Genomic DNA, 14,050 nt, shown 5'->3' on the forward strand with positions numbered 1-14,050 from the left:
CAAGCATTATTAATGAGGAAGTTGTTCAAGATGTCCAAACTTGAAATTCTTAGTAAACTCCTCTTGATGCTACAGAATTTTGTTTACTTGATTTCTTGTAGATTTTCCCAATTACAATAGGCAAGGTATGGGAATATTCCCCTTTTTGAATAATGTCCAACAATATGAGGGAGCAAAAATCCCATAAATGAAAATGTGTCAGATAAGTAAAAAATGTAATCATTGAGCAATTTTCAGGTGTTATGCTTGATAATATAAAAGAAAAGTGAGAAAGGATATAGAAATAATACATTTTGGTGCCATTAGAAATTGGAAACTATCTTTTGTAGTTTGAAGATTATGTTGGCCGTGAGCTTTCCAGACAGATCTGTTGTAATTGTGTCCTTGTGACTGGAAGTCAAATCAGCAGAACTGGTGATCAGAATTATAGGGACTGAAAACAATTTGATGGTTCTTAATTGTATAGGTTACATTAAACAATAAGGTGGAGCATGCTGAAAGCTGTATTCAGAACCTATTGTCAGACAGGATCAGGCCTAATGCAATGCATTTTTCTCAGTCAAAATAAATGGACAGATGAGTGCAAAAACATGTTAGGAGCCCAAAGATTAATGCATTGAAATGTGTGAAAATTTACCAATAAATACTTTTTTTAAAAATTAGCTTATTTTCTTAAAATAAAACTTTCAGCAGTGCACAACTAATCTACATTGAGGTAGGTTAAGTGAGTGAGAAACCAATTAGAAGATGGAGTGTTAATGTTGGGATGTATAGGGTTATTCACTTTGATAACCAGAAAAGAGTAAATATATTTTAAAAGATATGATACTTATAAATGTTGATGTTCGGAAAGACTTGGATGTACTCAGGAGGAACACAGAAAATTAGTATGCAGTTACAGCAACTATAGGAAAATGGCAACATTGCCTTTATTGCAAGGGGATTGCAGTACAACGATAAGGAAATGTTGTTACTGTTGTACAGGACTTTGGTGAAACCACACAAGGGTAGTGGGCATAGTTTTGGGTTCTGTATTTAAGAATGGGTATACTTGCCTTGAATGAGGTGCAGACTGAGTTCATTAGTTTTTGAGATGAGAGTGTTGCCCTATGTTGAGAAGCTGACTGATTGGGCCTGTGTTCTCTGGAGTTTAGAAGAATCAGAGTGATTTAATTGAAACATACAATATTTTGAAAGGATTTAGCCAGATAAACATTGAGAGGTGGTTTTCTTACTTCAGGATCAAGAACACATTGAAGCTTGACACCATCCAAAACAAGTCTGCTTGATTAGCACCACATTCACAAATATTCAATTCCTCTGCCACAATGCTCAATAGCAGCAGTGTGTATCTTTGACAAGGTGCACTGCAGAAATTCACCAAGGCTTCTTAGACCCACTTTCCAATTCCATGATCACACTCCTGTAGAAGGACCAGAGCAGCATATGCATGGGAACACCTCCACCTGCAAGTTCCTTTCCAAGCCAGTCACTGTCCTAACTTGGCTGCTCCTTCAGTGTCACTGGGTCAAATACCTAGAACTCCCTCCCTAATGATATTTATGAGCATATGTGACCAAATGGACTGCAGCGATTCAAGAAGGCACGGTCTTCTCAGGGGCATCTAGGGATGTGCAATAAATGCTGGCCCAGTCAGCAACGCCCACCTCCCTTGAATGAATAAAGAACAAGTGCATGTTGATTGGAAGAAGAAGAGTCAGATTACTTGGAAGATGTATGTCTGAGGCTGGAGATGAACAAAGGGGTCTTATCAACCATACACCAATCATTAAAAGTTACAAAACAGGTGAGCAAGGGGGATAGAGTTGAAAAATTGGGAGATTATGTGAAACTTATATTTGGTTAGACGTTTCTTGGAGTACTGCATACGCTTCTGGTCACGATATTTTAAAAAAGGATTGGGAACCACTGGAAAGGTGACAGAAGATTTACAAGTTTGATACTAGAAATATGTGGGCACACATCAGGAAAAGATGAATAAGCTGGATCTCTCTTCTCTTGGTGAGGGAAATAAAAAGGCTGAGAGCTGACACAATGAGCCCCTTTAAAATTATAATGTAAAATAGTGCAAAAAGACAATGTTTCCAGTTATGAGAGAGCATAATTTAAGATTAGATATTAATAACACAAGATGGTCATCAGGAAATCCAGAACAAAATTCAGAAGAAACATTTTTAGCCAGAGTGGCGAGAATGTGAAATTTGTTACCGTGGTGGGTGATTGGAGTAAGTAATATAGATGGATTTAAAGAGAAGTTAGACAAGCATATAAAATTACAATATAAAGTTACATTAATAGATTTACAAGAGAAAAGGTGGGAGGAAGCTTGAGAGTAGCATAAATACCAGCATAGCTTGCTTGTCCTGAACAGCTTATTTCTATTTCCTGATAAATCTGTCAAGCTATTTATTTATGGGGAATAGACATAAGCCACTGTATGGTCTACTCCAACTCGTAATTCTTAGCTGTCTACCTCATTGTATGTTGTGAGCACAGCGCAGTGCATAAACCACTGAGGTTCAAGAAAGTAGCTCACCACCATTTTCTTGAAGGTGGTCAGGGATCGACCATAACTGTGGCCTTGCTAGCATTGCGTGAACAACTTGAAACAAAGCTGTGAATGGAGCTATGCATGACTGCCTTAAGTACATAAAAAGGTCCAGTGTGGACTGGAGAGATTCAAACAGGGAGGCTTTGAAGCAAAAGCCAAGAGTTAATGGCAAATTATACATGCCTACAAAAAAATTTAAAGCAAAGGATGAGAGATGTGATCCCTTATTTGAAATTCACTAAATGCTGAATTTCTATCTGTTTGTATAAAGCATCTGTACCTTTAAATGGTATTATCTGTACTGTTTGCACATTTTAAACTTTATTGAGAACTGTACTAACATTAAAAAAGAATTGGACTTCGTATGCTGCTCCATGTAAATGACCTAATGTTGTAGAAATGTGGGACAGAATTTGTTCATAGAAAGTCATTGCAATATATTGCTAAAACTTGACTTTGTACAATGTTGAATATAGTTCTTTATTTTGTTCCATCTCCAAAGTCTAAGTGAATGTGTGGTTTGTACAGGCTGCATCCCTTAAGGATAAATGGGGTCTTGGCTATAAGCCTAGCTACAACAGATCAAAAAGTATCTCCGCCTCCGGAAGGCCACCTTTGAGAAGACTAGAAAGGACAAGGTGAAGTTTTTTTTAACTATTACAGTTGTGATATTTATACTATTGTAACATTTAAGAAGGGCTATGATTTTTATATAGTACCTTCAATTCCATCCAATTCTACTTTGAAGTGCAGTCATTGGCTTTGCAGGTAAGCAGAACGTACCATGCTCCATAAACAACAATTTGATGAATGAGCAGTCAATCTGCCTTTGCTGAAAGAAAACACATTTTGTCAAAACTTTTTGTATCATAATCTATAGAACCATAGAATCCCTGCAATGGAAACAAGCCCTTCAGCCCAGTAAGTCCACACTGATCCTCGGAGCATCCCACCCAAACCCAGACCCTTCCCTCTATAACCCACCTAATCCACACATCCCTGAACACTATGGGCAGTTTAGCATGGCCAATCCACCTAACTTGCACATCTTTGGACTGTGGGAGGAAACTGGAGCACCCGGAGGAAACCCACGCAAACATGGGGAGAATGTGCAAACTCCACACAGACAGTCACCCGGTACATGTAGTACTGCTATAACACACGTTTCGTTAACGTGCATTGACTGTAACACGATTGATAAATAGTGGACACTGTTTGGATAACGTGAACTTTCTGTTGTACAGGTATGGTGATTTTCTATAGTGATTTCCCTATAAGGCAATTTTCTATAGTGGGAGGTCACACAAAAACACAACTATGGCTTTGTAGAAGAACTACCTGTACATCTCTGCTTTCCAATTAATGCTTTAGTCTATTTATAGTCATTGACCCACTAAAGTGGCCAGGCAAGACACATGTTTAATATGAAACACAACTGTTGACAATGAATTGCTGCTTTGAAAATATTGCAGTCAAATTATGTAGTGGAGCCTTGATCTCATCACATTCTGACTGGGAACCAAGATTTTATCCAACTGAAGCAAACTATACCACTACCACTTACAAGAATAATTAGAACAGTAGAGTAGCTTTGCCCAAATTAAACTGATATTCATTAATTCACTCGTAGTGTTAATATAATCTGGGGTTGTTTATAGTCAAGCATCCTTTAAATGTGGTCTGCCACAGATATGTGGTTTCAGGTCTTTGTAACATGTTGAATTCACAATTTGCCAGGTCTGAACTATTAGGCACTGCAACAACGTTGAAGGATAAACAAACTCTTATTAACACAAAAGTGCACAGTTGCGTAGTAGCATATTTCTCTCAATGACCCTCAGATGAACCACTGCACAACATTATAACACATTTGAAAAGATCAGTAATAGTCTATCAAAAGCTGACATACTTATTTTGGAGAAGTTGTTAAAGTTTATTAGACTGTAACTTTGAAATAATAACTGTTCATTGTATCTACTGAAATGGTATGGAAAGAAATCTTATGCCAACATGTTAAGCATGTATATGCAAACATTGCACACTAATTTCAAGACCTTTACTTCAGAATGATGTATTTAGAAATCCTAATGCATAATTTCTAGCAGCACAGCCCTGAGTGTATAAAGATTCTGACCTGGTTTAAGTTTGAAATATTCTTTGTTTAAAACTGTAAAATGTAATTTTGTCAGCCTGTCTATTCAATAATTTGTGGAAAATTAATGGTTTTGAATTGATTTATGTAAAATACCTCTAATCCATATGTTAAATTACTTTCAATTTGAACATGTATTGTATGCATTCACTACAATATTGGTTTTTCTTCAGTTCCAGAGTTGGTGAGGCAGAAGACCCTAATGAAATCCAAACTTCAGAACAACTTGTATCTGGATCAGGTACTGGAACAAGAGTGACTTTCAAAGTACAAGAAACGGTAAGAGTCTCACAAAAATTAACCATCAGACATGATATCAAATAATAATATCAGCAGCAAAACCATATTAAAGAAACTTACAGAAATCCTAAGGCCCTGATGGCCTACTTTCTCAGGTTCTGAAACAAGTAGCTGCAGATACAGTGAATGAATTGGTTTTAATTTTCCAAACTTCTATATATTTTAGAATGATCCCAACAACCTGAAACTTAGGAAATGTAACTCCACCATTCAAGAAAGGAAGGTGTGGGAAAACAGGGAGCTGCAGGCAGGTTAGCTTGACGTCAATCTCCGGAAAACTCTGGAATTCTTTATTAAGGAAGTCTTAAACAATGCACATGGAAATTCATGGTATGATAAGACAAAATCGACATAGGGTTAAGGAAGGGCAATAATGTTTGATAAATTTATTAGAGTTCCTTGAGGATGAAACTTGTGGGGTAAGTAAAGAGAAACCAGAATATATGGTATACTTGGATTTCCAAAAGACATTTGGGGGGTTCCACACAAATGGTGATGCTCATGGAGCTGAGTTTGATGTATTAGAATAGATAGAGGATTTGATAACAAACAGAAAGCAAAGGATAGGAATAAAAGTGGTATGGCAGCTAAGGACAATAAATCTAAGTTTGCTGATGTTACAAAGCTTAAGTGGCAAAGGGAAATAGGGACAAAAGAGTTTTATGTGGATATAGAAAGGCTAATCAAGTGAACAACAAGATGGAAGATTAGGTATCATAAGGAGAAATGTGAAGTTATTCACTTCGTTAGTAAGAAAAGAAAATTTGAATATTTCTTGAAAGTTGTGAAACCTGTGAATGTTGATGCTTAGAAACACTTGGGTGTTCTCAGACATAGAGTACACAAAATCAAGATGCTGGTACAGCAAACAATTCTGCAGGAAAATGGTATGATTGTCTTTATTAAAAGAGTATTGGAAAACAGGAATATACAAGCCTTGTTATAGTAGTACAGAGCATTGGTGAGGCAACACCTGGAAGAGGGTGTAGAATTTTGGTCTTCATATTTAGGTATGGCATTTCAAGAATTATAAGAAATTGCGTTGAATGTTGTACAGAGAAGATTCACTTGATTGGTGGGACGCCCACTGATGAGAGACTGAGTGAATTGAGCTTATACAGTACTCTCTGGTGTTTGAATGAATGAGAGATAGTCCTGTTGAAACAAGATCCTGAAAGAACTTGAGAGGGTAGACCAATGCTTTACATTGCCATCCCATTTTTATGCTCTCAAATTAATGCGGCTATAAATTAAGAAAAGTGAGGGTGTGTGGAATTTTGGGTTGATTGGGAAGGAGGTGGAAATGCCCCATAGAAGCAGAGACGAGATCTCTGTACTCAACTTCCAAACAACAGCAAGATAAAAACACGTGACTTGAGTTGGTCCTAAGGCTGTCCTGCCAGAATCTCCAATCCAGTCTCCAGTGCTGACTTGGAGCTTGTGACTCAACTGATGAGGTCACTTCCGGTGATTTGAAATCCCCTGGGCTAGATGCTGAAAGGTTGTTTTCTTCTGGGTGGGGAATCTAGACAACAGGCTATGGTCTCGAGATAAGAGGCCAATGATTTCAGTCTGAAATATAGAGAAACTTTGTTGCTCAAAGGGTTGTGAATCTTTAAAACTATGTACTCCAGAAAGCAGTGAATGTTTCATCATTGAATAAATTTAAAGCTAAAATAGATCGTTTTTTTGTTTCCCAGGGAATAAAGGGGAAAGGTGGAGTTGGTAGAAAAGACATGAGGCTGATCATTAGCTGAGATCACATTGAATAGTGTGGCAGGTTTGAAAGTGTGTATGGTAGCTGCCTCCTATTTCTTATGTTATGTGAGATTTTGAAAAGTGCTTTTTTTTTGAGATTGGAATTAAACAATATGTGCAAGATTAGTGTTATAAATTTTGCCTGTCTTTTTATAACCTATCCTAATGTGCCTAATAAGTGACAGAGCTTCCATTCCTTAGCAACGATATCTGTTGACTTTATAGATGCAGGTATTGACCAAAAAGGTCTGTCTTTATTTGAGCTTTCAAGTTGTTCCAAAATAATTCCTAAAGGAATCTATGTGAAGATGGCAAGATAACTCAAGACAGTTAGATGATTTGATTCCCTAATAATACTGTAGCGAAATAGTGCGATGATCTCCATGGATGAAGTGTAAATGCAGTTCCATGTTAAATCAAGTTTAGGAAATTGCCATATGTTCTGGAAAATGTTTTCCAAACCTTTTTTCTTTGATCATGCTTTGAGGTCCAGCTTCTGAATTTCTCTTGTCCTTTTTCTCATCATTGATTGTGTCAAGGCATTATATTGGTTATAAGATGCTATACAAAAGCAATCTCTTGTAAAGCTGTTAATTTAGGGATGGCGCGGTGGCTCAGTGGTTAGCACTGCTGCCTCACAGCACCAGGGACTTGGGTTCAATTCCAGCCTCGGGCAACTATCTGTGTGGAGTTTGCACGTTCTCCCTGTGTCTGTGTGGGTTTCCTCCCATAGTCCAAAGATGTGCAGGTTAAGTGGATTGGCCAGGCTATATAGCCTGTAATGTCCAGGGATATGTAGGTTAAGTGGATTAGCCATGGGAAATACAAGGTTACAGGGATAGATTAGGGGGTTGACTTTTTGGAGAGTTTGTGTGGACTTGTTGGGCCGAATGGCCTGTTTCCTAACTGTAGGGATTCTATAATCAGAAAATATCAGCATGTATTTAGCAGTCTTCACACACTTTCGAAACTAAATACCTACTGAATTATGTATCATTTCCATTTTAAGAATATTTTGTGTTGTTTGCTTTTATTTGTTTTGAAAAAGGTTGTCAAAGAAACACAAGATTTAAAAAGTTATTCAATTTAGTTATTGCATTGATATAATCTTTTTCCTCCCTGTCAGGGAACAGTACTTTTTTTTTCTCTCTCTCTCTTTTGCACCAATTGCAAGCCAAGAATAAATTCCTACGTCTTGGCTAATTTTTTTGCTGATTGTCTTCGAGGAGATGCACAAGAAGAATGTGGCTCTGAATCTGTTACTGAAGACACTTTATGCACTTGACCTAACACATGCATATTGTAATAGATTTGATATTAAACATTTTGTACGGAGCTATAGTTGGAAACTTACATATCACCATGTATGCCATCTTTGTGATCTGACACTGTGACCTATTAACATTATTTGTTTGTTATGTATTAACTCTGGAAGTTTAGAATCATGGTGACCAAATTTTACCAGCTGGTTATCATTGATTGAAAGTTTTGGTGAATCATGTTCTGAATATATCATGCTCTGAATATAGAGAGAAAATTTACTGATTCATATTGTTTTCCAATAATGTTAAAAAGCTCTTGAATAATTTGTGTCACAGCAAGGGCTGTTAGTATAACACGTGTTGCAATTTTGTTATTAGTGTTATAATCATTTAATGGGATTATTGCTTCCTATAAGTTGTTGTTATATAATTAAATTTTCCTTTTTACTTCATTAAAGTTGAATGATACAGCTTTGGGCCTTACTAAACAAGTCAGCACTCCAAAAGAAGGGTATTTTCAGGTACTGGTTAAAAACTTGCTATGCAACAAAATGAATTGCTTAATGGGAAAATCATCTTCACATTCTATCAACTTTTAAACTGTGCAAGTTTAATATAACAGCATTTATGTGGTGTGATTTCAAAATATTACATTTAATGTAACTGTTTATTAGGTAATCAACATATATAGCAACACAAATTGCTTTTGCATCATAACAAATATGTTGCAAATATAGTATAGCAAGTCACTGAAAAACGTTTTGTCAGGCTAATGCTACAAAACTATTCAAATACTTTGAAGAGGTGTAGTCTTTTAAAATGCAGTTGCAAAAGATCTATTTTAACCATGCAAATGAGATTAAAGTTTTAGTGAAATATTGACACTATCATTTCACTCAAAAGTAAAATGTATTCATGCTCCATAAATGCTCATGAACTTGCATGTAACTTGCTTATTAACTAATGCAAAAAATTCTTTTGCTCTACAGGCATTTTTAATTATAACTGAATTTGCTTAATTTAATCTTAATCTCCATCTTCCATGGTCTATCTGGGTAAAGGCAAAATTCCTAACTCTCTTTATAATCAAAGTTGAAAACTATAGTCACAGTAACATTAGGAAATTTACTTAACCAAATGCTTTCCTTTCATTGTACACTAATGCCATTTTCTTGTATTATTGTCTAATGAAGATTCTTTGTATATTACTGTTATTTGAGATCTTGGGTTCTAGATTGGAGGAAAATGGATTTTGGTTTTCAGTTCTGTGAAGGACTGACTTACCTTTTTTTTTCAAAAAGGTCAGAAAGTCATTTTGAAAAGTGAGTTCAAAACAGTATTTAGAGGAGGTCATATGATTTAAGCTGAATGACCAGCAAGCCGCCTAGGGAGATAATTGGAAATGTGTTTGCAGAGGTGGTGTTAGTACCAGTCTCCAAGCAGTCAGGCCTGGGGACAAGTAGTGAGTTGTTTAGATGTTAGTGAAAAGAAAGCTCCAGAAGCCGAGACTGTGCAGGTGTTAGAAAGCAATACATCCTAGAAAGCTGTTGAAGGCAAGTGTAAGGAATCCTTGTTAACTAATAAGTGAGCTGCATTAGCAGTTTGGTTTAAGGACCTCCGAGGGAGATAGTAAATAAAGAAACTAGCACCGAGTGATTACACAGCAGAAATTTACCAAAAAACAGATCAGTTTCAGCTGAGCTTCAACATGGAGATAGGGGTGACTATTCGCTGAAGTGCCTGTAAGGCTATTACTAAGGTAAAAGGCCTGAATCTTTTATTTTGACATTTGCAATGAGAGTATTCTAGTCGTTCTTGAATTGTACAATATCGTTTGTATTTTGTTAAAAGTATATGGCAGTCTCTTGTGCACATGCTCAGTCAATGATTTCAATGGTAAACAATAAGAAACATAAAACTTGCGGTTTATGAAGCCAGATTTCACTGAGATCTCACTTGCCAAATGTTACTGTCAGCTGGGATAATAAATATCTGTTCACTCAAATAATTGTTAATGCTACATTTCTAAACAAAGTGCTGTTCTGGATTTCTACTGAAATCAGAATCCAATGCATATCTTTTGTGATGGCAGTGGGATTTCTGCAGTTGCCCTCAATGTGTAAGATACAGAGGAAATAAATGAGCTGGGGATCCTGTGTTGATTGATCCTTGCTGAAAAGTGTTCACGTGAATATCAGATGAAAACTAAAACTGACCTAGCCATACGTAATCAGAAATCAGCAAACTTAATTGTTTCAGCACCAATACATATGCCAATTTGACCAACAGGAGGTTTGCCATTACCTAAAGAATTTTTACCCAGTATATTGTCCTTTTTAAAACAGGAGGAAAACTTTTCAATGATCAAATTTCATCTTAAAATAAGCAATGATTCACAGTTTTCACTGAGTTCTTAAGCCCCTCATTAGCTTAATAAGCAAAATATTGATGTTTTCTTTATTCAACTCCCACATTTATAGTACTGATACTGGCATTATAGAGAAGGAAGAACTATTTATAAAAAATGACCTTATAATTCGTTTCCTATTGTTGGTGACATTTCTTTGCTGTCATATGCTCAAAAAATTTGTTCCTGTTGGGAGTTATTTTGTTGAACATCAGTGCAATTGTAAACTTTTGAATAACAGTCCCATTTTCTCTGATCTTCAGATGACTGATATCTTTCAGGCCTGGGATCATTCTAATATCTCATCTCTTATCATTTCAGTAAGGGTTTGACATTCTTCCTAAATAGTGGTTTCCAGACTTAGCAACAGCTGAGGCCTAACTTGTGTTTTAAACAGTATTAGTAAAACACTAGGCCTGTTACTGACTTATTGGTGGACATCACTGCACACGTTCTCCAATGTCGAAAGGAAGTATTTATTATTTTCTGCTTTCAGTCAAAAATTGATTTCATGTTCTTGAAAGTACTGTCCATTAAATCCTTCAATTTTGCTAATGAATCTATTATGTAGTAATTTGTCAAATCTCTTTTAAAAATCCTTACACTCAATTTCAACTCCACTATGCTCATCAACCCTCTGTCATTTTATCAAAGCCTCAATCAAGTTAGTCACGCACAATTTTCCTTTAACAAATCCCTTTCTCTCTTTGGCCAAGTATCAATTCATTTTATTTCAGGTTGATGTCTTAGAGAGTTTCCCCATGAGCAACACTGGTTTGATTGGCCAGTAGTGCCAGATTTATGCCTTCTCCTGTATTGTTTGAACAGAGATGTACCAACTTCTCTGCCACCACCTCTATATTGAAGGAAGAAATTGTAAACAGAGTTTTCATAATTACTTTCCTCAACAACTTTGGGTATATCCTATTTGTACTGCGCTGTAATGTTCTATGTTCTAAGTTCTATGAACCAGGGTACATTTTTAACTTCAATAATATTTCAAAGCTGTTATTTCCATTGTGCTTGTTGTACTTTAAGGAACTTTGTCGAGGCATTGATTCTGTGGGAAATAATCATAATACTCAAATGATCCATGGAATGTTTTTCTGTGATACTTCCCATCTGGCAGTACATATATAGGAAGTGCAGACCATATTCTTCTACTTCATTGTCTCTGTCTTGGATCCATATGCAGAAGATTCCATTTAATATTCAATACAAGTTTATATGCATACATAAAAACATTTTATCCTAAATCCAATGGTTTTGAACAGCAAAAGCTTCCACATCACAACGATATCAAGTAAATTTGCAGTTCCTCCTTGCCACAATGCCAGTTCCTGTACTTTAACCATACTATTTTTTTGAATATGGAGACATATAAAAGAAATTGGAATACTCCTTTTTCTGCTGTGGGTTCAGTATTTACATGTAAAAATACCTCTCAATTAACCTTTCGATATTTTCTTCAATCTGACACTACTTGGATCAACTTTTATAACTTAGAGCAATCTTTTGGTCTTGTATACTTTCTCTTAATGTTGCTTTATCTGGTAAAAGGGACTACAATTTATTTGCTAATGAGCTATGAAAGAGTATAGATCACCTGACCAAGAATTTTGTAAATGGTAATAGATCAGATGGCTTTAATGGTCTTGTTACATTAAGCTCCACCCATGTTGCCGACGTCACGCACTGTATGTGAGTGAAGGCAGTAAGTTTTACACTAGTCTTAATTAGGACCAAATATATTTTGTACAGCTCCTGCAAATTCTGACCTGTGTAGTTGTACTTATTGCCATCATCCAATAAATCAGCTTGTAATTAAGAGGAGTACTCATCTATAAGGACTCTGAGATTCATCCACCACTGATTATTAGACAGACTCTAGACAAAGTATATACAAAGAATGATTGATGGCAACCACTCTACCTCAAACAAACCTTACTATGAACCATATACAGGCAAAGGTAGCACACACCATGAGACACCACAAAGAGGATAATGCAGTAATCCAAAGGTTACTTTTAGAAGTCAGATGCTTAACTGATTTTTTTTTTCCCCAGCCACCATTTGATATTGATAATATCTAGTTTTCCAGTGAAATTAAACTTTTTCTTGTTAACAGCTTTGCTCATCAAGGGATGGGGAGTTTGTGCTGTGGAATGCAGCATGTTTTGTCTGAATCGGAACAAGGTTTTTCTCTACTCTCCAGCACAACCTGCCTTAGATATGCATTTTCTTTTTGCAGTAATGTTACATTTTATGCATTTTGCGCGCTTACTGTCATGTGACCTCTAAAATTGGTATTGAGTGAGGAATTGTAAACAATTTTCTGATTTAGACTGGTGGCAACACATTCTTGCATTGAAACTGCTCAAATTAATTTCACTCAAGTTCCTTATACATGACTTTTTTCAAAGAGTAATAATATGAGTAAATACCCTTATTCTAGTTAATGTAACACTTTCTACCTTGCCATAAAACAATTTGAGCAAGGATTTTATAACCTGAAGTGTCAAATCAGAAAATAATTATCGACTGATGACATTGCTGGTTGCAAAATAGAATTTGTTGATTGCCCAACAATAAGCATTTAACTAGTGAAGTAGTAATGACAATAATGTTGATAAAAGATTTAAACCATCTTAGTAGAGGTAATTTAGATTGGCAGTAAATTGACTACATGAGACTTCTTCCGTCCTCGGTTATATATTTTAGAAAATATCTAGGCTGGTGAATAAATTGTCAAATGTATCATTGTTCATTCCATATTACAAAACCATTCTGTCTGCTCAAGTAAAGCATAGGTGGTGATTGGGTTCTAATTTAAACTAACCTGAGATTACTACTGCATACAAAAGAGTAAAAGTAATTTTGAACTTCTCAATTTTTTTATGGCATCAGTTCCCTGAGGAGACAGAATTGGATCTGTTGTCAGTCACCATCGATAGTCCATCTCATTTCTCACCCATCAGTGAACGTTCAGTGTTTAGTTCACCCAGCACCCCACATGTCGTTCAACAAAGACTTGCCTTCCAGCTTGATGATGCAAAGCGAGACGATAGTTTGACCTCTTCGAGTGAAGAGTCTGACCGAGATGAAGAATATGATAAAGAGAAACCTCAATACATCAGGAGGACACCGTGAGTGTGCTTTGTCTTTTTCTTTCTAAAATTGTTGACCAATTGGCTTCAGGATCTATTGAAAATGAAGTTTGAAAGCGTGATGTCAAACTGTAAAATTTCATGTGAACTACACAATAGGACTGATTTTTTTTTTCTGTTCTCGGTCTCCTTTCCCCCCACAACCCTCTGCCTCCCTCACCCATTGTCTGCAGTGTCTGTTTTTTCCCTCCATCCACCTGGGCCCTCTTTCTTCACACCCACACCACCAACCATCATCCCTCTTGCAGCTTTTACTTTCTCCTCCCTCTCCCATTCTCAGATCTTCTTTCTTCCCAATGCCCGCTCCCCTCAGAGTCTCTTTCTTCCCTACCCCCATTCCCCTTGCAGTCACTTTCTTCCCCTTTCCAACCTGTTTTTACAGCTTCTTTCTATTCAAGAGTTCAGAATGCCAAGCTAAAGGGATAAGTGAGA

General features: G+C 36.4%; 1 protein-coding gene across 1 annotated transcript in view; it reads left to right on the top strand.

The window, feature by feature from the left end:
* kiaa1109 (KIAA1109 ortholog) overlaps positions 1 to 14,050 on the top strand; it is a 433,631-nt gene that overhangs the window by 337,628 nt on the left and 81,953 nt on the right. The window contains exons 67-70 of the mRNA XM_048608993.1: positions 3,101 to 3,210; positions 4,898 to 5,003; positions 8,503 to 8,565; positions 13,359 to 13,597. Coding sequence (XP_048464950.1) covers positions 3,101 to 3,210; positions 4,898 to 5,003; positions 8,503 to 8,565; positions 13,359 to 13,597 — 518 coding nt within the window. The remainder of the gene's footprint in view (positions 1 to 3,100; positions 3,211 to 4,897; positions 5,004 to 8,502; positions 8,566 to 13,358; positions 13,598 to 14,050) is intronic.

This window comes from Rhincodon typus, chromosome 1, assembly GCF_021869965.1.
Source record: "Rhincodon typus isolate 14 chromosome 1, sRhiTyp1.1, whole genome shotgun sequence".
NCBI lineage: Eukaryota > Metazoa > Chordata > Chondrichthyes > Orectolobiformes > Rhincodontidae > Rhincodon > Rhincodon typus.